Here is a 22579-nt window from a genome sequence, read left to right as displayed (position 1 = left end):
GAAAGAGAAAATGTTGGATGGAGTAATGGTTGGATGCACAGATGGATGGAGAAAATGTCAGATGAAGAGATGGATGTTTGAATGGAGAGAATAAATGATAGACAGATGAAGTATTCCTGGATAAACTGATAGAAAAACCAAAACATTTTCTTTGTGCATCTTTTATTAAAAATCTGGCAGAGAAAAGCAAACAATCTGGATCATCAGAAATTAATTTATCGTGTAAAAACAGAGCTGAGAGAAAAAAAAAAATCTGGAAACTCAAACATTGTTTTCCTCCTGAAACTAGACGAGAATTTTCCCGTCCAGGTCGGTTTCTCTGTAAACATTTTCCACAAACACAAACTGTTTCTCATTCTGTTGGAGGAAAACTATAACAGTTTACATCCAGTGTTGAAACTTTACTCTTTCTCTACTTCATCAAAAAGTTTTAGAGAAAAACAAGACAGAAAGAGAAAACTAGAGCGTCTATTTACACTTAAAACAGTGTAAGAGCTTGTATCAAAATACTCATCAGATTATTAGAGGAAAATGCAGCAGTGGCAAACTATATACATTATAAACAAGCTTTACATCTTAACGTTTGCATAAAGACTCATCAGATCCATGAAGAAATAGAATCTGGGATATCAAAAGGTTCACAAGGATTTCTGGCACTTTCTGGAAAAAATCTGCAAATTGTGCATGTAAGGCTAAAAGCAGAGCAGAGAGACAAAAAAATAAAATAAAAAAGGAAAAAAGATGTTAGTCTGGATGGTATGGAAGACGATTAGGGCCACAAAAGAAAAAGAGAATTCAGACTTTAATCTTTGGAGTTGGAATTTGGAGCAAAAAAAGTCACAATTTTGAGATTAAAGTCATAATTCTCTTTTTTCTGTATGGATTATTAATTTTAAAAAAGCTCCAATTTCCTGCTGAAAAGTAACTTAAGTTAGTTTTGTCTTGTGTAATACAAGACATTTACAATGAATAGACCAGAAATCCTGAGTAAAATTTGGGGTTTTGTAGTGAAGGAGCATAAAAGAAGCTGCTGCATTCAACAGAAAGTTTAGTGGAAGGAAAAAAAGTGTTGCAGGAGAGAGTTTAAAAAAATAGCTGTAATTTTCAAAAAAACCTAATTTGAAGTTTTCATTAAATCAACAGAATTAAACTCTTTACATCCATCATTCTGTAATTAGCAAATCAATATAATTTACAACTTTTATCTTACATTACAGAAATAAGTTAACAGCTGATGTGAAGATGCACTGGTAATGGCTGATCGGTGCAAACGTTAAAGGGAGGAAGCAGCCTGAATGAAAAGCATCACATATAAAAGTTAAATATCTTCCGCTCCTCTTTGGCAAACGTTTTATTTTATTAGTTATGCGTTAAAGGCAACGTAAAAGTAGAGAATTGCAACAGAGGTCTTACGTTTGTTTTTTTTTCTGTAACAAGCGATTTGTGGGATTTAAACACAAAGATTATGGTTAGCAGCAACTAGAAAGTGTTTATTAGCCCCTTATGTATCAAACATTCACAGGATTTCCAGCTGCAGACGCAAATCACAGCAGCTGGAATCAGAGAGGGAAGAACGTGTATGGAAGTCTGAGAGTGTCGATTTTCCCTCCCTTGCATCAAAATGAAAAAGGTTGCGGTCGTTGTGTCGTTCACAATGTTTTTGTGGCGTCGCGTCAACAGAGACGAACGTGAGGCAATGTTGAGTGTGTATTTAGAGCAGCGAGTGGGCTCAATTTGTAGGAGGCACAGTAGAGTTCTGCAACAGAGCCGGCGCCATCAGGAGTCTTCGCTGGCACGTTTGCGGGATTGGTCGCCCCTGGAGACAGAAAACAAATAACCAAAACAAAGAAAAAAACGTTAGTTTCAGAATTTTTTTCCTTCAAATCCTTTTTTTCCTGTTTAAGATTTGTTTTCAGTTTCAACTTTCAAAGTTTTCACAAACATTTTGCCTAAATGTCGCTCCGTAGATGTCAGTTGTGATTTCAAGGCCTTAACTGGTGACTAAAGTTAAAATATTTAGGGGTTTTTCAATATAGTTTTGTGACTTTTTGTCTAATTCAGATAGTTTTAATTTCTTCTTAGAGTGCAAACACACTATTTATTAAATATTTTTTTGTTTTTACAAATTTTTTTATACTTTGACATTTTTTAATTTCGCACCTAAAAATGAATAAAGTATTATGATTAAGTTTGGGTAATGAACACTAGGAAGAAGAGACCATTTTCAAAAAATATATACAATTTTTATTGAATAAATTTTTCCAACTATTGCGGTCGCCATTTTGTGGGCTAGCGTAATTGCCGCCAGTATGGAGTCCCGTAATTTGTTGACAGCTGGTGAAAACTGCCGTTTTTATTTATTTCAATTCACAAAAATGATTTTTGTTAACTATATCAACCTTTCTGGTGACTGCATTTTGATTTTAATGATTTTTATTTTTGTGTTTTTATGATAGAATCCTTTGAAAAGCCTTGTTGCTGAAATGTGCAACACAAATAAATTTGATTGATTGATTGGTGTGAAGTGGAGGGAAACTAGCCGTGGAAAGCCGTTCATGGAGAGCTCCATCTGCAGCTTCCGGTCGCAGTCGGCGTAATCGGGCAGCTGCGACTCCATGGCGGGGGGGTGGATCTGTGGGATGAAGCTGGAGAAGAGGGCCGGAGCGAGCTTGGCCCACTCTGAAACAGAAACAAAACATTTATCCATCAGAAAGATGTTAAAGTTATTGATCTCTTTCGTTAAAAACGTTGATTGGCCACCTGGTCGCAGGCTGTGGAGGCCTTTCACCACGCTGGCCATCGTCGACGGCTGCACTTGGAACGGCATGGAGTGAGCTTTAATGAGCAGAGCTGAAAAAAAAACAAAAAAAACTGGAAAATTAACAGGACGGCTGGTGCTTTAGGAAAGTATTCACACTTCCTTAGCTAGAAAAAAAAACATTTGATCTGTGATCCCTTTCCTACAAAAAAATTATTTCATCTTCGTTATCAAGTAGGTTAGAAATAAAAACATTTTTATTTTTAAAAAATTATATTTTTGGAGGCTGGGATTAGATTTCAACTGATGTCCAAAAACTTTTGACACCCCTATCCTAGATACTAATAAGGTTTGTTGGAGAACAAACAGCATCCTGAAAGCTATGGTATGGAAGTAAATTAGGGCCACATGGTTTGCTCCTTTATTTTAATGTAAAAATAAAAGCAAATTTTGACCAAAATCAAAATCAAAACTACTTTTCAACAGTTTTTTTCCACTTTCAGACTTTCTCACAGTCATATTTATTTTGTTTTTCACTTTAATTTTTTCCTCTACTTTCAGTATTATTTTTTCCAGTTTCCAAATTATTTCAGTTTTTTCATACTCTTAATATTTTTTAAAGACTTTATAGCCCCACACAAGGTCCATAATATGGACATAAGGGCCATAAACTGAAAAGAAATGTTTCAGATTCATGAATTTTTTTCTGTTACAAATTATATTTTTCAGTTTCAAAATTCTTTCAATTTCCTTTTATTTATTTAAATTTCCCAGTTTTTCCTTCCAACTTTATGATCTCAATTTATCTCTGTAGATGTCAATCATAATTCCAAACCTGCAACACTTTAGGCCTCCGCTCAAACAAGGAAAGAAGTTTTTAAAATCTATTCTTTTTAGTTTCAAAATTATTTTTGAACAAACTTATGACCCTAATGTAGCTCCATACAAAGGAACACAGCAAACCACACAACTTTGTTTTGCTCCATCACATAAAATCATCCAAAAATAACTTAAAAGTTTGTTTTAGTGTGAGAGTGAAAAAGTTTAAAGGTTATGAAGACTTTTGCAATAATCACGTTCACTCACGCATCAACTTGCTTAGATGTTCTTCTGCAACATGGTCTGCAAACAGCTTCATCAGATCCTCTTTCAGGTCTCGGTTCAGTTTCGACTCAATATAAAACTTGTTCTGAAAATGTTGAAGAAAAAAAACATTAAAACCAGCTTTAAAAAAGTTTCTCTTTCGTTACAGATAATACCTACCAAGTATATAAACACTGGAACGATACACTGAAGAGACGCTAAGTACTGAGTCAGAGCGATGTTGAAGTTTTCAATCAGGTTTTCAGTTGGGCTGGCCTGTAAATAAGCAACATATCTTAGTTTTATTTAGTTTTATCTGGTGGTTATTCGCTGGATTTGGGTTTTCTCACCTGTAGTTGTGTGGAAACTTGCTGCAGGTGAGCTGAAATCTTGGAGGTCAGGTCGCTGTAGAGCAGCTCAGAGTGCTGCTGGCAAACACACTTGTAGACGTAGCTGAGAAAACAAGTCAGAGGAAACAATCAAGTCCTACATTTTAGTTGATCTAGAACAGGGGTCGGCAACCCAACATGTTGAAAGAGCCATTTTGGACCAAAAAAACAAAAAACAAATCTGTCTGCAGCCGCAAAAAATTAAAAGTCTTATATAAGGTTTATAATGAAGGCAAAACAATCTCTAAGTGTTTGTATTAGCTATATTAGCATATTATCAAAATGACTAAGTGTATACATAATTAGCATTCATGATTAAATGTTTATTTTCTCTGCAGTGCGTCCTGGATGGAATGACGCACCACGTGACTCTGCTGTGCTTTAAGTTTACCTTCAGTTACAATATTAATGTATTTGCCGACCCCTGATGTAAAAACAGCTTGGCGCCCCCTGGTGGCCAGACCAGGTTGATACCAGAAAAAAAAAAAAAAGAAAGAAATCTGCAATAATCTGGTTGCAGAAATGTTTAAATCTTTAAGTAATGCTTTGCAGTAGTGTCTTCTGGTTCAGTTTCAGCATTCTGTCTACCTGAGTTTACTCATGCAATCAAATTGCTTAAAGAACAGCGTTCTCAGATGAGAAAATAAGACAAATAGTACATTTTGCATGAAAGATAAAACCAAAAAGCATTTGTTTATAAATATGTTCCACCAGAAACAACCAATTCTGTAAAAAGGGGGAAAAAAAGCATCTCTTGTGTCTTTTTAAAAACAAATGTCGCCACCATTTTGTTTAAAAATAATAATATTTTACACACAAGATCGGTTCCAGAAATGTTTTCATCCACATGAAATGTTGGAATTTTTTTTATCTACTCTCCAATCTAACAACTAATTTAATTAAACAAATAAAGTTAATTATTTTTTTTTTTAACAAATAAATCAATGAGCAGATGTGATCCTAGTTACTATAGCAACAGAAGGAAACCAGAGAGCTTGGAAAAGATGATCATGATCACTTTATGTTGCATCTAACATTTTGGCAAGCAAATTTTAATTTAAAAAGTTGTAGTTTTGTCCTAATTTGTTTAATCCTTGAATTATAATTTGCATAAAATCAATGGCAGGTGCCAAATTTTGAACATCCTTGCTCTAGCATCTCATTAAAATAACTTTAAAACAATGAGATGTACATTTTTGTGTGGTTCTGTAACAGTTTTAAAGTTGCAGCATGTAACTTTTTTCTGCGTTATCTTTCCCTTTGCTGTGGCGCACTAAGTTAATAATACCTACATCTCCGGGTTTTATGTTGTTGACTGGATTGTTGCCGGCTACAAACAGAATGCAAAAGATTCGCCTTTTTGCCCTCCAGCGAGGTGCACATGTGCAAAATCACCAGATAAAAAGAAAACATGCAAGGGTTCCATAGGCTGATTTTCATGCTTCTGGGAGGACACAGACCAGCCAGTAGATTGGAAAGTTCGCTACATCAGAACTTATTCTGCAGCTTTAATTCTTTGTTCACTTTGGTACCAGAACGCTCTCAGAAAGTTGGAGGAATGATCTGTGATTTTTCTTTTACTGGTATTTGTTTTAATAAATAACACAAACTAGAGTCGGTACCCACAAATCAACTCCCCCGTCCCCGGGGCCTCACGGTATTTTGGACCGGCCCTGGTGTGCATCCAGTCTTACCCGTAGATCTGAGCGTAGGAGACCGAAATGTGGTCCGAGAAGTTCTGGATCAGCAGGCGGTCTATCGCCTCCTCCAGGTTGGGCCAGTGGTTTTTCCGGTAGTCTTCTACTGCCATCGCATTCAACACTGGGTCAAGGGAGAGAGGGGTGGTCAGTCACCTGAAAGCACCGCTTTAGCGGTAAAAACAGAACCTAGAACCGAGCTGCAGATGGACCGCGGCTCTTCGGGCCCTTACGAAACTTGGAAGTGGAGTCGAGTCTGAATTTGTCCTCGGTGCTAGCAGCCGAGCAGTCCGGCTCGCTAATTTCGCTGCTCTCACTGCCTGTGTCCGAGTCCATGAACTTTGACCCGCGGGGACTACAGGACCACGGTTTCGTCTGCCGCTTCGCCGGTTCTCCCCCCGGTACCGTTGGACAGACGGGCTCAGGGGCTCCTACTCCATCCGGTACCTGGCTGCTAAGCGCCGCCCTGACTTTACCACCGCAGTAGTTGTGGTTGTGGTCGTCTTTAACCTCCGAGCTGTCGTCCTCCATGGCCTCCATCTTGACGATAGAAATTGAGGGCCAGAACCGAGCAGAACTACCGACACATTCTGACAGAAACAAGCGAAAACAAATACAAACTCTCAGCCGTGCTCGGTGCTGTGCATCCCTCTTTCTGCTCTGAGCTCACATTTTACGACAGTTTGTGTCGCAGGACAGCAGAGAATCCTCTCCCATCATCCGATGGGAAATGTAGTTCCAACCTGTTGGGTTGGCCCGTCCTTTGTAGTACCAATAAAAGTGACAAAAAGAAACAAAAATGAACCTGCACCTTAAATTATCTCTGTAAATATAACAAAACACTAATAAAAATAATTTTAAAAAAAATTAGGAAAAACATAACTTGCTTTTGATAGATAGATAGATAGATAGATAGATAGATAGATAGAAGGGTAAATTTTTGCCATTTGGTCAGAAGTAAACTAAGAATCTTTTTTCAATTTATTAAATAAATATTAGATTTTATTATATATATTCTAAAACTTTATGAAGTGAAGTATAGAACTGGAGATTTGGTTAGATGTTTTTCAACAAATACAATATTATAAGCAGGCATAGCCAATGTATGAATAAATGGGTTATAGTACAATGTAAGCACTTTAAAACAATAAATGATTTTAACACGACTGTGCCCATATTTGCGAATAAAATAGGCTTAATCATGTTTTTATAATTGTCTTACTAAGTTGGCTTACTAATTGTGTTGCCCAGTTTGTTTCTGAGGATATGACAATAAAATTATTTCTAGAGTTTTGGTGTTTCAACTACCTAGCATCTCCGCTGTACCTGAATGTGTGTTGGATTTTGAACTTAGTTAAATCTAACATTCTAGAGTTTTGAAATTACTATTTTTTTCCCCAAGAAAATGTCTAAGTCTTTTGGTGAAAATTGACTCTTTTATCTACAATGTCCCTAATACGCCGCGTTAAGACGCAGACACGTTACCTGCATATTTATTCACTTGTACCGCTCAAAAGCTTGAAGAATCAACATTCGTCAAAACTAAAAATCATATTTGATTGGATTTAACCATCAATTATTACATTTTTGTTTTTATATGGTTTCTGTAGACATTTTAAGACCATTATGAATAAAAAATAAAAACTTGTATCTCCACAGAAATGTACAAACTTCGTCCGGCCAACACGGACGCAACACAGCTAGTTAGCATTAATGTTAGCAGCTAGTTAGCATTGATGTTAGCAGCTAGTTAGCTAGCCTCAACGGTCTCAAGTCACATCTTGGGTGCGACTCAAACGTTTGCCTGACAGAAAATTCCCGAGAAAATAAGTAATTCATAGAATATACGAGATTAAATTGTTCTGTCATGACAAAATGTGAAATCTGTAATTAAGATAATAACGGTCACTATTTTAAAATTGAACTTAAGACATTCTAAAGCCTTAATTTAAGATATATTAAGACTTAAGGATGCACAGATACCCTGTTTTAATTCAGTCACATTTTCTAATTAAGTTTTTATTTTTCATGCGGAGAAAAGATGCCTTCAATTGAGAAAAAAAATCGCAAGAGCTTTCTGTTTGTTTTTTAGTCAGACCCCAAAGAAGAAACAGTTATGATATAAAAACATTTCTTAAAATCTGGTTTACAAAACATCAGCCTCCAAAAAGCATATGCAATGTTTTGCTGTAGCCAATCTAACAGGATTTTAGTTCCGTTTCCCTCTAAAACAAAGAGAGGCAACAAAACCGGATGTCGTACAGAAAAGAAAAAAGTGCCGGTTTTCGATCATTAGAGTATATTTCTACAGCTTACAGCTCAATATAGCCAGACCTCTCCTCCATATAAAGCCTCTGGTACAACTTTATACAAATTAAAAACTACCATCTACCCGTTGATGAGTATGTATCACTCCCAAATATAAAAATAAGAGGCTTGACCAGAAAAGTAGCTGCCCAATGAAGATTTTAAAGGACAGGACATACAAAACCACAGATGAGTGTGCAGGTAATACCTTCTTTGGTTTGAAATTAAAGAGTACTGTTCCTTATTTCCATAATTTACCCAAAGAAAGGGGGAAAACAGAACTTTATATCTCATGCAGGTTAACAAATCAGCAAAAAATATGCCTGAAACGCTTGAGAATCCAGTAATAAACAGGCAGCAGGCTTCTAAACGTACATGCTTCCTAATCAGAAACCACTGTCAGAATCAGAGCGATTTAGGAGAACAAAACTCAACATTATGACCGTGAATCAGAGCCATTGTAGATGGGTAAAAAACCCCCCATAAAAACAGAGTATATTTTCACCAAAAAACTCACATTTTTAGATTAATCTCAGAAGTTGTCTAGAAAGAATAAACGTGGCCATTTCTGAGTTTGAAAAGTTAAAAAAATTGCTAAAAAAATGCTGAAATTTTTAGATTAATCTTTGAAATTTTCTAAAATAAAAAAAACTTCTGACTTTTAAAAGTTGAAAATTTGCTAGAAAGAAGTCATACATTTTGAAATTATTCTCAAATTTTTCCTAGAAGCAACTTGGAAATGTTTAGAATTTGGACTAAAATTTCCTTAAGTAAAAAACTTTTAACTTTTGAAACTACAATTTTTCAAGGTTTTTTTTTATGAAAGTTTCTGAAGTTAATCTGAAAGTTTCAGATTTTTTTTCTAGCAACTTTTCAACTTTCCAAATTCAAAAATTGCTGAGATTAATCTCAAATATGTTTTTTCAGGAAAATGTTCAACTTTTCAAACTCAGAAATCAAAATCTTTCTAGAAAAATTGCGGGATCTCAATATTTCTTATTTTTTCTAACAATTTTCAACTTTTAAAACTCGCAAATTTTCAAGTTTCTTCGAGGAAATTCCCAAGATTCATCCCAAAATTTCAGATCTCTTTAAAGCAATTTTTAAACTTTCCAAACTCAGAAATTGTTGAGTTGTTTTGTTAGAAATTCTGTCTTTTTTCCCCCATTTACAGTGGCTTTAAAATGCCGTCATAGAACAAAGTGTTGCAGGAACAGAGTGGATGAATTTAAGAGAAAAAATGGATGCAATGAAACGAAACCAAACAGCTCATGAAGCTTTCGACCAATCCGAACAAGAAGAGACCTGCTATGTTTACAGACACGTGTGAGATGCCATTTCAGCTTTATGAAAAAATAACAGTAAGTATGACAGCCAAAAATATAAGAACATATTTATGCGTCTTTATATATATATATATATATGTATATATATATATAAACCCAAGAAGACAGTTAGTGCTTTGTGAAATGTATGCCTAGAGATGTGTGGTCCTCTCAGAGTGTTCTGATGTGAAGTCTGTCTGCAGAGTGGGCGTGGCCTCTTCGTTTAGTGGTAACGTGTCTCTGTGGGTCGCCTCGTCGCCCGCCGGCCGGGCGCCGTCCTCGTCCTCGGCCTCGCTGCAGTCCTCCGGCCCGTCCTGGCTGCAGTCGGAGCCGTCGCTGTCGCTCCCGCAGGAACTCGACGTCTCGTCCTCCTCTGAGTCGGAGTAGACCTCGGCGCCGTGGAAGATATATCGATTTGGTGCTTGGAAAAGGTACTGACCGCCTGCAGAAAACCAACACAATGCCCAGTGTCACATTTAGAGATAATCTGGATTTTTTAAAAGTAAATATTACAACTCTTCATTCATTACCATTAAAGTGCCTAAAACATGCATCATTTTACAGCATATTATTCATTATTTTAGTAATTAATTATTGTGATGATTAATCAGATGAATTCTGAAAATTGTTTATTTGTTCCCTTAAAACTGCAGAATGTAACTTTTATAAAAAGTATTTTTACAAAATTGTTGAAACTGTCACCATGTTGTGACAGTATAGTATAAGAAAATTATGAAACAAATCCAGCTCCTCTGCATTCTTCCAGTTCTAATGTGAAGCAGCCAATCAGAGCCAGGAGGCGGGTCTTAGCGCTGTCAATCACTCTGTCTGCTAGTTCCCCTTCCCCTCTGTCATGAATGCTAAGGCTAATTAGCATAATCGCTGACAACAGCAGATAAATGTTTTTTTCTGTATCATTAAGTTCTTTCTCCACCATCAGCACATTTATCAGGGATACATGAGGGTGATTGACAGCGCTAAGCCCCTCCTCCTGGCTGTGATTGGTTGTTTTTGGTGCGTTTCCTCAGACAGAAACAGAATCACAGGAAGGAGGTGGAGAAGATCGATCTTATCACAGATTTTCTGCCTCATAAACTTGTGTCAAACATTGTGACAGAAATAAAAACCATTTTTTAAATAAAAGTTACAAACTGCAGCTTTAAGTTTATTTTATAAATTAAAAATACACAAAAACATGCAAATAAAAAAATAACTCCTCTTTTTAAATAAAAAAACATTTATAGCCTAAAATGTAATAACACAGCATTCCTTTAGTGAATGTTTGATCATAAAACAAAACAAAACAATCTCTACTCAACTTAACATTAATACAAATTAGGGCTGATCTGTTTATTATTTTTACCTTGACTGATTAGATAACTAGATATGCCTAATTTTAATTTTTTAAAATAGGATTTGAAATAGGTGGGGCTAAAATTACGACACTTAGAGTTTTGGCTAAAACATATTTACAGACAAATGTGTTTTTACCTTAAGTATAAAATTATATTTTTTTGTGCAGTTTTGGCTTAACTACTACACAGATTTTATTATTATTTTTAACCAAATGAGAGAATAATAATCATTATATGAGCTACTTCTCAGTGCAGTGCTGGTGAAAAACCTGTTACAATAAATCAATTATTCGCGTGATAAATTAAAACAATTTCCATGTGCATGATTTTGTTGTTTTTCTTTTTTCCAATTTTTCTTAAAAAACTGGATGACAAAAGTCTTTATTTTGGTGCTTTGGTCTCAACTACAGATTTGTTGTTTGCAGAGACTCCATAACTCATTTTATTTTATAATTTACTTTGGATATTTAAAATTGCTTCTGGTTCCAGTGTTAAATGTTCAATCAAGGCAAAGTTTCAGAAAGAGCAGGACCTTCTTAAAGTGACAGAGACCCGATTTCAAGTCAAATTTGATATGTATAACATTTTGTAGAACAACTGAAGGTAACATAATTAATTGATTTTTCTATAAAATGGCGATATTTGTTAGCAAAATACAACACCGCCCCTTTAAATGATTTTTGCTGCATGTCTCTAACTCACCTTCAAGCCGTTTGCTGATTGGACTCCTGCTGACCCGACTCATCCAGTATCGCTTTCGATTGTCCAGCACTGAGGTTTGGCTCTTCGCCTCGCCCGCCTCGTCTTTCGCTACGTCCTTTCTCTGAGGCTCCGGCGACTCGGCGTCGTCTGTGCTTCGACTCGCCGCGTTCGAACAAGGCTCGGACGGCGTTACAGTTTCCTTGACATTCTTGCTCTCCGTCTCTTCTGGAGGTTTGTCCGCCGGGTCAGTGGAAGCCTCGTCCGGTGGCGGCGGCTCTGCTAACCGCGGCGGTTTCTCTGTGATCTCGTTGAGGGTTAGAGTGTTGAAGCAGAGCTGCTCGAAGTCTCCGCCCAGCCGATGGCAGAGTTCGTTGATGATGCCATCGCAGTCACCCAGCAGTTCCACGTCGAAGTTCAGATGAGGCAGCGGCTCCCTGTTGATCAGAACCTGAGGCACTTCATGAGGAATGGAGTCTGGACGAAGACAGGAAAAGAAAAAACTGAAATTACGGCACCAAAAACCTTCAACAGACAACAGGAAGAAGATTCTGGTAAGACATACTCGGGATGAGGGCGACCGGTCGGACTTTTAGAGACGACCCGATGACGATCAGAAGGTCGACCTCGTCTTTGTCCTGCTTCATGGCTCTGTGGAAAAGTTCTGGAAGATTCTCTCCAAAAAACACGATGTCAGGTTTCATGATGGCCAGAGGAATGTCCGAACACCGGGGGCAACGGGGGACGACCTGCAGGAAGACTCTGGTTATTCATTACGGTTAATTAAGAGTTTCCATGCTGGTTAAAGCTGCAGTATGTAATGTTTATATAAAATATGTTTCTAACATAAAACTGTCACCATGTTGTGACGTTACAACATGAGATAAATAATCTATGAAAAGATACCAATCTCCTCCACCTCCTCCCTGAGCTGCTATTACCGTCTGAAGAAACGCACAAAAACAACCAATCAGAGCCAGGAGGCGGGGCTTAGCACTGTCAATAAATCTTGTGCACTCACTGCTAAATGTGCTAATGGCAGAGTAACAACTTACCGTTACAGGAAAGCTGTTTATCCACCAACACTGGTAGCTATGCTAACTAGCCTTAGCATTCACAACATGATACGCGAGCTGCAGCGTAGCAGAGACGAAGGGAGGAGTAAGACCCGCTTCCTGGCTCCGATTGGTTGTTTCTAGTTAGCACTGGCAGAAATAATAATAATAATAATTTTTACTTTATTCATCCCAGCAGGGAAATTATTTCGCAGTTACAGCACACGACAGGAGCTGTGTCTGCAGGCAGCCAGCGCCATTTTTTGAAGGAGGACATGTGGCAGAGGTCGTCGGGACCAGGAGTCGAACCCGCGACGTCCGCGGGTCTAAGGCCTCCAAACGGCGTTAGGGCGTGCTAACCCGCTGCGCCACCACAGCACGCCCTACATAGGAGCTAGATTTCTTTTTCACATATCTGTCTCAAGATAGTGACAGCTTCAACAAATATGTAAAAAGAAAGAAAGCTTTAAATCACTACAGGCATGTGTAAAAAACTTGTTTTAAATGTTGCTGTTTACTTCAAACTTTTCTAATGAGTAAAAATTGTAAATTTAAATAGTAAAAACAAATCATAGCTGGAAACAGTGTTTATGATGGTGGTGACCAAACTTTTTGCACTGCAGGCCAAAATTGGCAAGTCAAAAACATTTTTACGCCAAACTAAAAACACAAAATGATTTTGTGGTGGATTATTTCCTTCTACTTGCTAATATTATAATAAAACAAAAGAAAAAAATCTATTATAGATGCCTAAAAAGCCGAACAGCTCCATAAGTTTACGGGTCGAATATTTTCAATTTTGTTCCTCTTGAAAATATTTTCAGTCTATTCCTTGGAACAAAAACAAAAACTGAGTAAACAAATGAGTAAGTAGTTGCTGAATGTTTGTTGCCCTACTTTCTATAATATTAAAAGCAAAAATAAAATAAAAATAAAACACAGCTAATAAAAGGAAAATACGACAAATTTGTGACTGAAAAGCGCATCCTAATAAATTATAAAAAGTATCCATCAGCTTCATTTGCTACAGAAGCAAATTTGGGGTCACATAAAATCTATACAAACAACTACAATAATCTTTTAACGTCAACATTTTTAGTCAACAAAATTTCTATGAATTTACCTTTTTGTGTTAATTTTTACAGCTCACTTCTTCCAAACTGCATATGAATATTTGAAGTTCAATTTTTAGCCCATTTTATTTCCAAATTCATAAATAATAATTGTATTTTATTTACTTGTAATGCCTAAGGCCGCATTTTTGAACAGACTTGAACCGGTTTTTAATCAATAAATACCTGATTGAGGATGTCAGCCCTTATCGTCTCACAATCCACCTTGTGTTTACAGACAAGACACGAAGCAGTAGCAAATGATCCTGAAAGGACAAAAAGCAGTGTATTGTTTTTAAATCACCATATAGAAAGGGATTATAGAGCAGGAAACAAAATAAAAACTCACCATGGCACTGGATGATTCGCTGAACTCCGGCCACTTGCTCCAACGTATCAATGTTTTGAGTGTAATTGCGAAGCAGCTTCCCTTGTTTATCCATCATGGATATAAATCTGTGACAGGGCGACGGCTGGAACTGACCGGGGAAGATTTCCTGCAAGAAAAGGAGCAAATTCAACATTAACTGAATATAAAAGCCCATATTTACCTTCCACTAGCTTCTAACATTTTAAAATTTTACTAAGTTCTATGTCGCATTGTGTTTCTGTGATGTAAAGCACTTTGAAATGCCTTGCTGCTGAAATGTGCTATACAAATAAAATTTGATTTGATTTGATTTAAGTTGCTGAATGAAACTTGTCAGCAATCATTTATCATTGTAATAAAAAGATGAGAAGGCATGAACAAACCTTAGCAAACTTGAAAAAGGGTCTAGGGTCTCTTCTAAAATATTCAATATCAAACATTGATTGAGGATCTGGAAGATCAGGAAAATCTACAGCAAGTCGTGCATAAATTCCATCTCTGGAACGAAAATCTGGTATTCCACATGAAACAGACACCTAAAAACACACACAAAATAGATATTTTAATAATAACATTTTAAATTAGACATTTTTAAAATAAGTACAAATACATACACCAGCTCCAGTCAGGACTAGGATCCTTTTGCTTTCATGAAGCAGCTTCACCACGTCTTCCAAGGTGTTGATATCCTTTCGTTTTCTTCTTTTTGGAGGCTCAGAAATGTTGATGATTATCTGCCATAACGTCATATCATCCAGGTCTGGAGGGAGGATGGTTTCAGGAAGCAGATCCCTCAGAATGGCCCGTGGATCCGTCTCTCTGATGTGCTGCTGTATATAACTGTATGAATCTGTTAACAGATGAAACATGACAGAAAAACAAGGGTTAATGTAATTTAGATTAGTAATAAACATAATAACTCGAACTTTCTGGTAGGAAGTGACAGTAAAATTCTCCAAATTACTTATTTGCGGTTGAGGAGTCCAGTCACTGGAGCTTGCATGTGAAGATCTGTCATCTTCTTCATCAATGTGCTCTGGTGTGACAGCAAGACCATTGCGAAGCAGATCGTTATGTCCAAGAAAATCTGTAAAGAGAGGGAGAAAAAAAGGCTGAAGCTGACTGGTAAATGGTCATAGTTCGATACAATGAAATAACTTAATCTATTACAAAATGGCTCTCCTATTGCTACAAAAAGGCGAAGTAAGCAGAGGCATATTAGCATATGCAGTAATATAGTCTAATAATTGATAAAAAACTATTATAATCTTAAAAGTGTCCAAATTATCAGAATGAATTACAACACCTTTATGCAAAGGCAATGCAGCAGGATGCCTTAAAAAAGGCGGATCTCAGATGAATGGTGTACAGAATTTAGCGCTACACCGGCTAACTGACGCAAAGTTAGTATCCAAGTTTATTCCCATTGAAAAAAGTTGTCTAATTCACAAGCGCAGCTGAAAGCTTTCTGTTCTTCTTCAGAAAACCTAATAAAAATAATGAAAAGGGCAATATAATACTTAAGTAAGAGAAGAGAATAACACAGTTTCGCTATTGTAAAAATCTAAGTAGCTAGCCGGTGATTTGATTGAGTTGGTAAGCCAACCAGCGTTGCCGTAGAAGGGACGTCCATCGCTCTACATACCCGCACCTTCCTCAGTTGCACCAAAGGCGGTGCTGTCGCCTAATTGCCCAGCTAGTTTGTGCGGCTCGGAGACCGGCAGACTCAGTCCATTGTTGTCCCCGCCTCGCGATGCCAGGGCCTGCTCCACCGCCATCATCACCGGCTTCGCTTCCTTCTTCTCCGCTGTCTCGGCACAATTCCCCGCCTCTTCCCGGCTCCCAATGGCCGGCGAAACGCAGGAGATTGTGTCCGTTTCTATGGCTCTAGGTCCGTGGTTGGTCACCGTATTGATTTTTGACCTTTTTGCAATAGGTTCGTCCATCTCAGAGGTTCCTGAATAAGCAGTTCCGAGAGCGTTCTCTCTGTCCGCCATCTTCAGCCCACAGACCCGCTGCGCAGCTCCTTCGTCTCCGACAGCTGGCATCACGTGACTTGCTCTCCGCCAGTAAGAATGAGCGAAATGTCCCCATTGTGAGTCGGTGACATTAAACCACAACAAATTGGTGCTGCGTTCAAATACTCAAAGAAAAATTCGTTAACGCCATAACGAATTTGGCTAAAACGAATCGCTAAAACTTTGCTAAAATGGGATTGAAGCGCAAAATTCTAGCCTTCTGATGAGTGAATAGTGATTGAGTTACTATATTTTAATTGATTTAAGTTGCCCGGACATGCACATTGGTTTTCTAAGCATAAAACTAATGACAAATACATCCCATCCATCCATCCATTTTCTGTTCACCCTTGTCCCTAATGGGGTCGGGAGGGTTGCTGGTGCCTATCTCCAGCTACGTTCCGGGCGAGAGGCGGGGTACACCCTGGACAGGTCGCCAGTCTGTCGCAGATGACAAATACATATTTATCTTATATGCACTTTTAGCTCAGAGGTTTTACCGAAACTCTTGAATGCAACACACGTCACTCGAGAAAAGGACGGACACGTTTATTCAACTGAGGAGATTTGATTGACATTCTTATCAGTTTAATGTGTCTTTAGTGTAATTTCTTTTTTATCAGCAATGCTATAAAACGTTTGGGGAGAGGCCGAGCTAGACCAGTCCTTGAAATAAACAGTTGTAATCTGACGCAGCTGCATCAGGTTGCGATAAAAAGCGACCACAAACGTTTTTCTAAACAACTCATAAATGGAGGCTATTTTGGGTCGTAAACCTGAAGACTTGGAGGATTACTACGGGTTGTTAGGTTGTGATGAACTGTCATCGGTAAGTTGCCAGTGGATGACTCAAGGCTCTGTCTATTTGCTGGAACATTACATCTTCGCATGACCAATAACACGTTTCTTTAAATACTAATCCAGAAGCATAGAGTATTGGATGACTATTATTGATAAATAAATTATTTAAAGACTCAGTTCATTTTTGTTATTCAAAGTAAATTTATGTGAAACCTGTTGCTTCACGACAGTGATCTTTCGCAAATCAAATAAACCTTTTACAGATCAAAAACTGGATTTGAAAGACTCTGCTATTAGAAGAGAGTAATTTAATCCTGTTGTAAAGAGTCCGCATTTTGTAGTTTTTAAACTAGAGCTTGAATTCATCATCTTAGTCTCTGCTTAGAGTCGTTGTGGATGGTGATGCTCTGTGCAGGAACCATTTCTGGTAGCAGTCAGTGTTGCAACGAATCTGAAGAGGCCTCTGACCAGGGGCGCGGTATAGGGGGGGAAAGTTATGACAATTCTAAGGGCCCCTGGCCAACAGGGGGCCCTCCACAATTTATTTATTTATTTTTTGTTCATATAAATAAAAAAAAGGGGCATTGTCAATTACAAAATTAATCATATTGTATTTTCGAAGGTTGTTTTAGCAGTAAAAATGAAATGTTACCCCTCCCAGACCAAAAAACACACATCCATATTTGCCCTGAACCTCCTGGATTTGCATGAAATGGTTCGTTCCTGCTTGGAGCCTTGACCATGTTCAGCAGCAGTCAGTAGAAGACAAGAACGACTGAGGCTGTTACTATGCCGCCAAGAAAAATAATAAATACAGGCTTAGAAAAAATAGAGAGAGGGAGAGAGAGAAAAAGGCAAGAGAGTTAATTTATTACCCAGTTTTTCTCCAAGAGAGCTGGGTGGACTATGTGAGATTATCAACCATTTAGCATAGTTAGCTTAGCTACAGACTGTTTGCCTCCATTTGACTAGCATTTAATGAATTAAGGGGAAAAAATACCAAGATATTCATATATTTAATGTGTCCCTGTACCTTTTATCACTTAACAACAGATGAGTGAGTCAGCAGCAGCTCTAACCCACATCCCTCCTGACCTGCCCTCTCCTAAGTGAAATTAAAGCTGCACTATGTAACTTTTTATAAATATATATATATATATATATATTTTCACATATTTGTTAAACTGTCACTATGTTGTGACAGTATAGTATGAGAGATAATCTGTGAAAAATCTATTTCCTCTGCTTTCTCAAAGTGCTAAAAACAACCAGTCAGTGGCAGGAGAGTTTTAGTGCTGTCAATCACCATCTCATGTGGCTGCTCATCCTTCCTCCCCCTCGCTCTGTGCTATGCTGCAGCTAGCATAGCCTGTTGTAAATGCTTAGTCTAGTTAGCATAGCTACCAGTGATGACAGATAAACGATTTTCCTGTAATAAGTTGTTTTTTCACCATTAGCACATTTAGCAGTGAATGAATGATGTTGATTGACAGCACTAAGACCCTCCTCCTGGTTCTGATTGGTTGTTTTGGCCGGACTGTTGCATTACTTTAGCAGCTCAAGGAACAGGAGGAGGAGATTGATTGTTTTCACAGATTATCTGTCTCATAACAAACTGTCACAACATGGTGACAGCTTTAACAAACATGGAGAAAACATATTTTTTATTAAAGTTATATACTGCAGCTTGAATAAAATGCAACATCATAGCATTTTTTGAGATGTCTGGATTGCTTCATGTATATTCTACGGGTTGCCTATGACTGTTGCTTGTGGGGAGAGACATTTCACTAATCTAAAACTAATAGAAAAAATGTAAGCAACCTACTTGCATACTGTATGTGGACTGTTGCAGGTAAAATTCACGAGCAGTAAATATTGTGCTAGTTATCAGTATTGGACCAAAGAAAGCAAGGCCGTTGCAAGCCTTAAAATTGTGACGCTTTTGATGGGTCAGATAGACTCGAGAAATTGTAACAGCAGCTGCATAGGGGGGGCCAATTTAATTTTTGGTGAGGGGGCCCAAGGTTCCTGGCAGCGCCGCTGCCTCTGAGTGAAGACAGTTGCTGTGTGACGGTCTGATGATGCTAGCAACTCATTTTCCAGGCATCAGAGACAATATTATTGAAATGTATCTGAATTGTTTTTTCTGTTTTGTGTATGTTTTCTTAAAGACTGAGCAGATTCAGAATGAATACAAGATCAGAGCCTTAGCGTGTCACCCAGATAAACACCAGGACAACCCAACAGCAGGTGAGTCTCAGATTAACTTCTCTTCAACTGAAGACATCTGTTAATTCAATGCGATTGTATGAGATAGACCCGTGTTCTGCAACCTTTGCATTCCATAGAGCCACTTTTCCACTCAGTCCAGCTAAATAAAACGAGTTTAAAGACACAAAAATTACCTTGTCTTTGAAAAAAGACATCTTATAATTTTTGACAAGTTATCAATTGCAGTAAATCTGTTGTGATTTTTAAAGAACCAGCATTTTATTCCTATTTTTAGGTTTTCATATAAAGAGAAAACATAAATCTTTTTCAGAAAGATGATGGGTACATTTTCACATATGGAGTTTTTGAATTCAAAAATACTCTATTAATCCCAAAGGGAAATTAAATAATAATAAATAATAATTTGATATTTGCATACAGTTTCCAGCCTAATAACAAGAAAAATAGATTTAAAAAAAAAGTATGGTACTTTTAGTGTCATTCTGTTGTGGAAATAAAATGAAATTATTCCATGAAAAACTGAAAAATAGCAAAAACTAGCATTTATCATCTATTTATAAAACTGTCATTTTAGTCAAAGTTTTTAAGGGCCTCCAGAAAATAGCATAAGACAAGAGGCTGCTTTTTCTTTACATTCTATATTATTATTAATATGTCTTAGACATAATTATTGTAAGTATTTGCTTTCTTCTGGTCAGTGGCTGATTTCCAAAAGCTGCAAGAAGCCAAAGAAGTTCTGTGTGACGAAGCCAAACGGAGAAACTACGACCTGTGGAAAAGAAGCGGGATTAGTATTCCCTTCCACGAATGGCGAGCCCTGAATGATTCGGTAAAAACGGTACGAAGCATCTTCAATCTCTGTAGGTTTCCAGGTTTTGAAGCAGCTGCAGCTGCAGTTAACTAACTGACGCAGCTTTTTTCGGCGTTTGCAGTCGATGCATTGGGCTGTGAGAACCAAGAAGGAGCCGATGCTGGAGTCCTGCAAACCGGAAGATCTGGCTGCTTCACTGACCGACGAAACATCGGAGAATCCTTCAAAAGAAGCAGCATTAAGTAAGTAAATAACATCAGGTATTTAAAAAAAAAATTACTTTAATAAATATATCTAAACTTGTCTGCTAGTCCAGTAAAATACATAGAAATCAAATCATCTTGGCTGCCAACTTGTTTGACGAGGGTTCTGATTATATGGACTTTGAATTCAGGTCAGTTCTACAACAAAATGTTAAGGCCAGGTTACATTTTTTAAAACTGTGACAATAAAGTCAAAATATTGCAAAAAATACAGTTTTCTTGCAATAAAAAACTGTATTTTTTATTCTCACTTTTTTATGTGAGAATAAAGTCGCACACCAATGTGAAAACCAACAAAAACTAAAAATGAGAAATGTTGAGCATTTTGTGAAGTTAAGCTTTGGTATCAGCTTTACAGATCAGGAAATACTCCGTCTTCTAACACATTAGAATAAAATAATTATCGATAGCATTACTTGGAAATAATTTTGTAAACTACTGAGCCTTTTTAGATCTTTATGACTCTATCAAAGCTTTTTTTCCTCATTAAAACAACTTTTTTCCCACAATTTTTAGATGTTCTGGTAAAATTGCTTCTTTATTCCTCCAATATTATGACTTTATTCTTGTAATTAAGCAAAACATTATCATATAATGGCACTGATATTATGCCATATAATCCATAAAATGGATAACTGACATAAAAGCAAAGTGTTTCTGTCATTTTTTAATTTTGTTTTTAGAAAAGAATAAATCTGAGATTTATTTTTAAGTCAATTTCGTGTTCTGACCAAGAACCAAGAGTCTTCAAAGAATAAATGTGGATGGTGGTATTTAAGATATGCACACCGCACCTTTCAGATTTTAATTTGAAAATAGTCATATAATGTTTGAAAACAGTGAGTACTTTTCTTTCCATTTCTCAGTTAGATGCTACCAGACAAAATCCCAATAAAATACACAAATATGGAAAGATGAAGGGATATTTATCTTAATTTTCACGTCATTGCCTACCTTAAAATAATCTTTTATTATTTTTTTCCAATCAGGCGATTTTTATCATCAGCGTTTCCGTTGGGCCTCCGACTCTCCATCGTGTCTGCTGCAGAAGTTCAGAAATTATGAAATATGATTTCATAAATGCTAGCTCTCATTACTCTCTTTAAGTATTTGCTTCCTGCTGTTTTCAGGCATTCAGCTGCTAAAGTTTCTACCTTCTTATGAATATTTAGTTTGTGTCTATGCTATAAAAAATGTGTGGATGTGAATGTTTCCGTTCCAGATGTATAAAAATTACATGTTCCATATTTTATCTGATAAAATCAAAATGTAAATGATTTTTAATGTTTTGTGTAACTTTTGCTGTTAATGCTCTGAATGTAATACATTTGATAGGTTATATGTTTCCTTTTTTTCCGTATTTGTCTCGTCTTTTAAACTAAACAGAGGAATTTCAGCTCTTTGTGCCACTGACTGCTGTTCAAAATGGTTTTGTTTTTCAAATAAACTACAGTTTCAATGTGATTTATTATTTTTTCATTATCTGGTGTGAATGTGATATTAAATGTTCATGTTTCAGGATTAGACATTACTCTATTTGGGTTCAGGCCAGAGTTACAGCCGCTGCTGATCTACATTAACTGAGTGCAAGATAATTTGTACGTATGGTATTAAAAGAGAGTAAACTTATATTTTGTTTAAATCTTTGCTTATCAGAAAAAATTGGTAATACCAATTTTTTTATACAACACACACCACCTGCAAATACTAAAAAATAATTTGTTGGTAGTGATGTTTTTTCTAACAATAAAATACAGATTTAAAGAGGGGTGCATTATACCAAATCATTGTTTTGCGCTTTATGTCATGCTACAATGTTGTTGCCTTGATTCTTTCTGGCATGTTTGAGGAATCTTTAGGTCTCCTGTGTTTGTTTGCGTTGTTAAAAGACCATGTTAAAAATGTAAAGGTAATTTTAAAATGCTAGCTTTAGCTATTTTAGGTGTTTTCATGCAATATGTTCACAATATTTCCCCAAAGAATAACCCTAAAAGGATAAAACAGGTATTTCTGTTTTATTAGCTTTTTTTCATCAGTACTTTGTAAATCACCTAATTGTCATTAAAGTTCAAGAGTGTACTGAAGAATATGTATTAAAACCTAAAAACAAAAGCAAAGTTGCTACTTTGTAATTTAAAATCTAAAGAAAAGGTAAATATAAATGTAAAAATAAATAATTGATTATTTTTCTTCTTTCTGAGACTCTCAACAAGACTTTACTATTCATAATTTAACACTTAGCATCTTTTTATTTATTAGCTGACCACTTAATAAACATGAACGATTAATATTAAGAATATT

At 36.7% G+C, this 22579-nt stretch overlaps 3 protein-coding genes and 1 long non-coding RNA gene across 4 annotated transcripts; 2 read left to right on the top strand and 2 right to left on the bottom strand.

Annotated features, from left to right (window-relative positions):
- Window positions 1–150: 150 nt before the first annotated feature.
- Window positions 151–6616, bottom strand: cacul1 (CDK2 associated cullin domain 1). Its single transcript, XM_028007826.1, has 8 exons — window positions 6161–6616; window positions 5925–6051; window positions 4192–4294; window positions 4022–4117; window positions 3845–3947; window positions 2761–2850; window positions 2541–2679; window positions 151–1816 (listed from the first exon to the last, which is right to left on the bottom strand). The coding sequence occupies exons 1-8, from the start codon at window positions 6465–6467 to the stop codon at window positions 1777–1779; spliced, it is 1005 nt and encodes a 334-aa protein (XP_027863627.1). The 5' UTR covers window positions 6468–6616; the 3' UTR covers window positions 151–1776.
- Window positions 6617–8000: 1384 nt separating this feature from the next.
- On the bottom strand, window positions 8001–16219 carry sirt1 (sirtuin 1). The gene is made up of 9 exons (XM_028007437.1): window positions 15796–16219; window positions 15115–15237; window positions 14765–15000; window positions 14534–14686; window positions 14130–14277; window positions 13967–14046; window positions 12179–12362; window positions 11617–12090; window positions 8001–10001 (listed from the first exon to the last, which is right to left on the bottom strand). The coding sequence occupies exons 1-9, from the start codon at window positions 16196–16198 to the stop codon at window positions 9712–9714; spliced, it is 2091 nt and encodes a 696-aa protein (XP_027863238.1). The 5' UTR covers window positions 16199–16219; the 3' UTR covers window positions 8001–9711.
- Window positions 10317–22054, top strand: LOC114138278 (uncharacterized). Its single transcript, XR_003594181.1, has 3 exons — window positions 10317–10573; window positions 21826–21831; window positions 22044–22054. It is a non-coding gene; the product is annotated as an uncharacterized LOC114138278 (long non-coding RNA).
- dnajc12 (DnaJ (Hsp40) homolog, subfamily C, member 12) lies at window positions 16646–21742 on the top strand. Its single transcript, XM_028007439.1, has 5 exons — window positions 16646–16997; window positions 19144–19222; window positions 19903–20042; window positions 20137–20257; window positions 21268–21742. Exons 1-5 carry the CDS (start codon window positions 16920–16922, stop codon window positions 21348–21350), a joined length of 501 nt encoding a protein of 166 aa, XP_027863240.1. The 5' UTR covers window positions 16646–16919; the 3' UTR covers window positions 21351–21742.
- Window positions 22055–22579: the final 525 nt, after the last annotated feature.

This window comes from Xiphophorus couchianus, chromosome 22 (assembly GCF_001444195.1).
Source record: "Xiphophorus couchianus chromosome 22, X_couchianus-1.0, whole genome shotgun sequence".
Lineage (NCBI taxonomy): Eukaryota > Metazoa > Chordata > Actinopteri > Cyprinodontiformes > Poeciliidae > Xiphophorus > Xiphophorus couchianus.
Note: the sequence above shows the minus strand (reverse complement) of the source record. Positions and strands in the feature narration are given on the sequence as shown.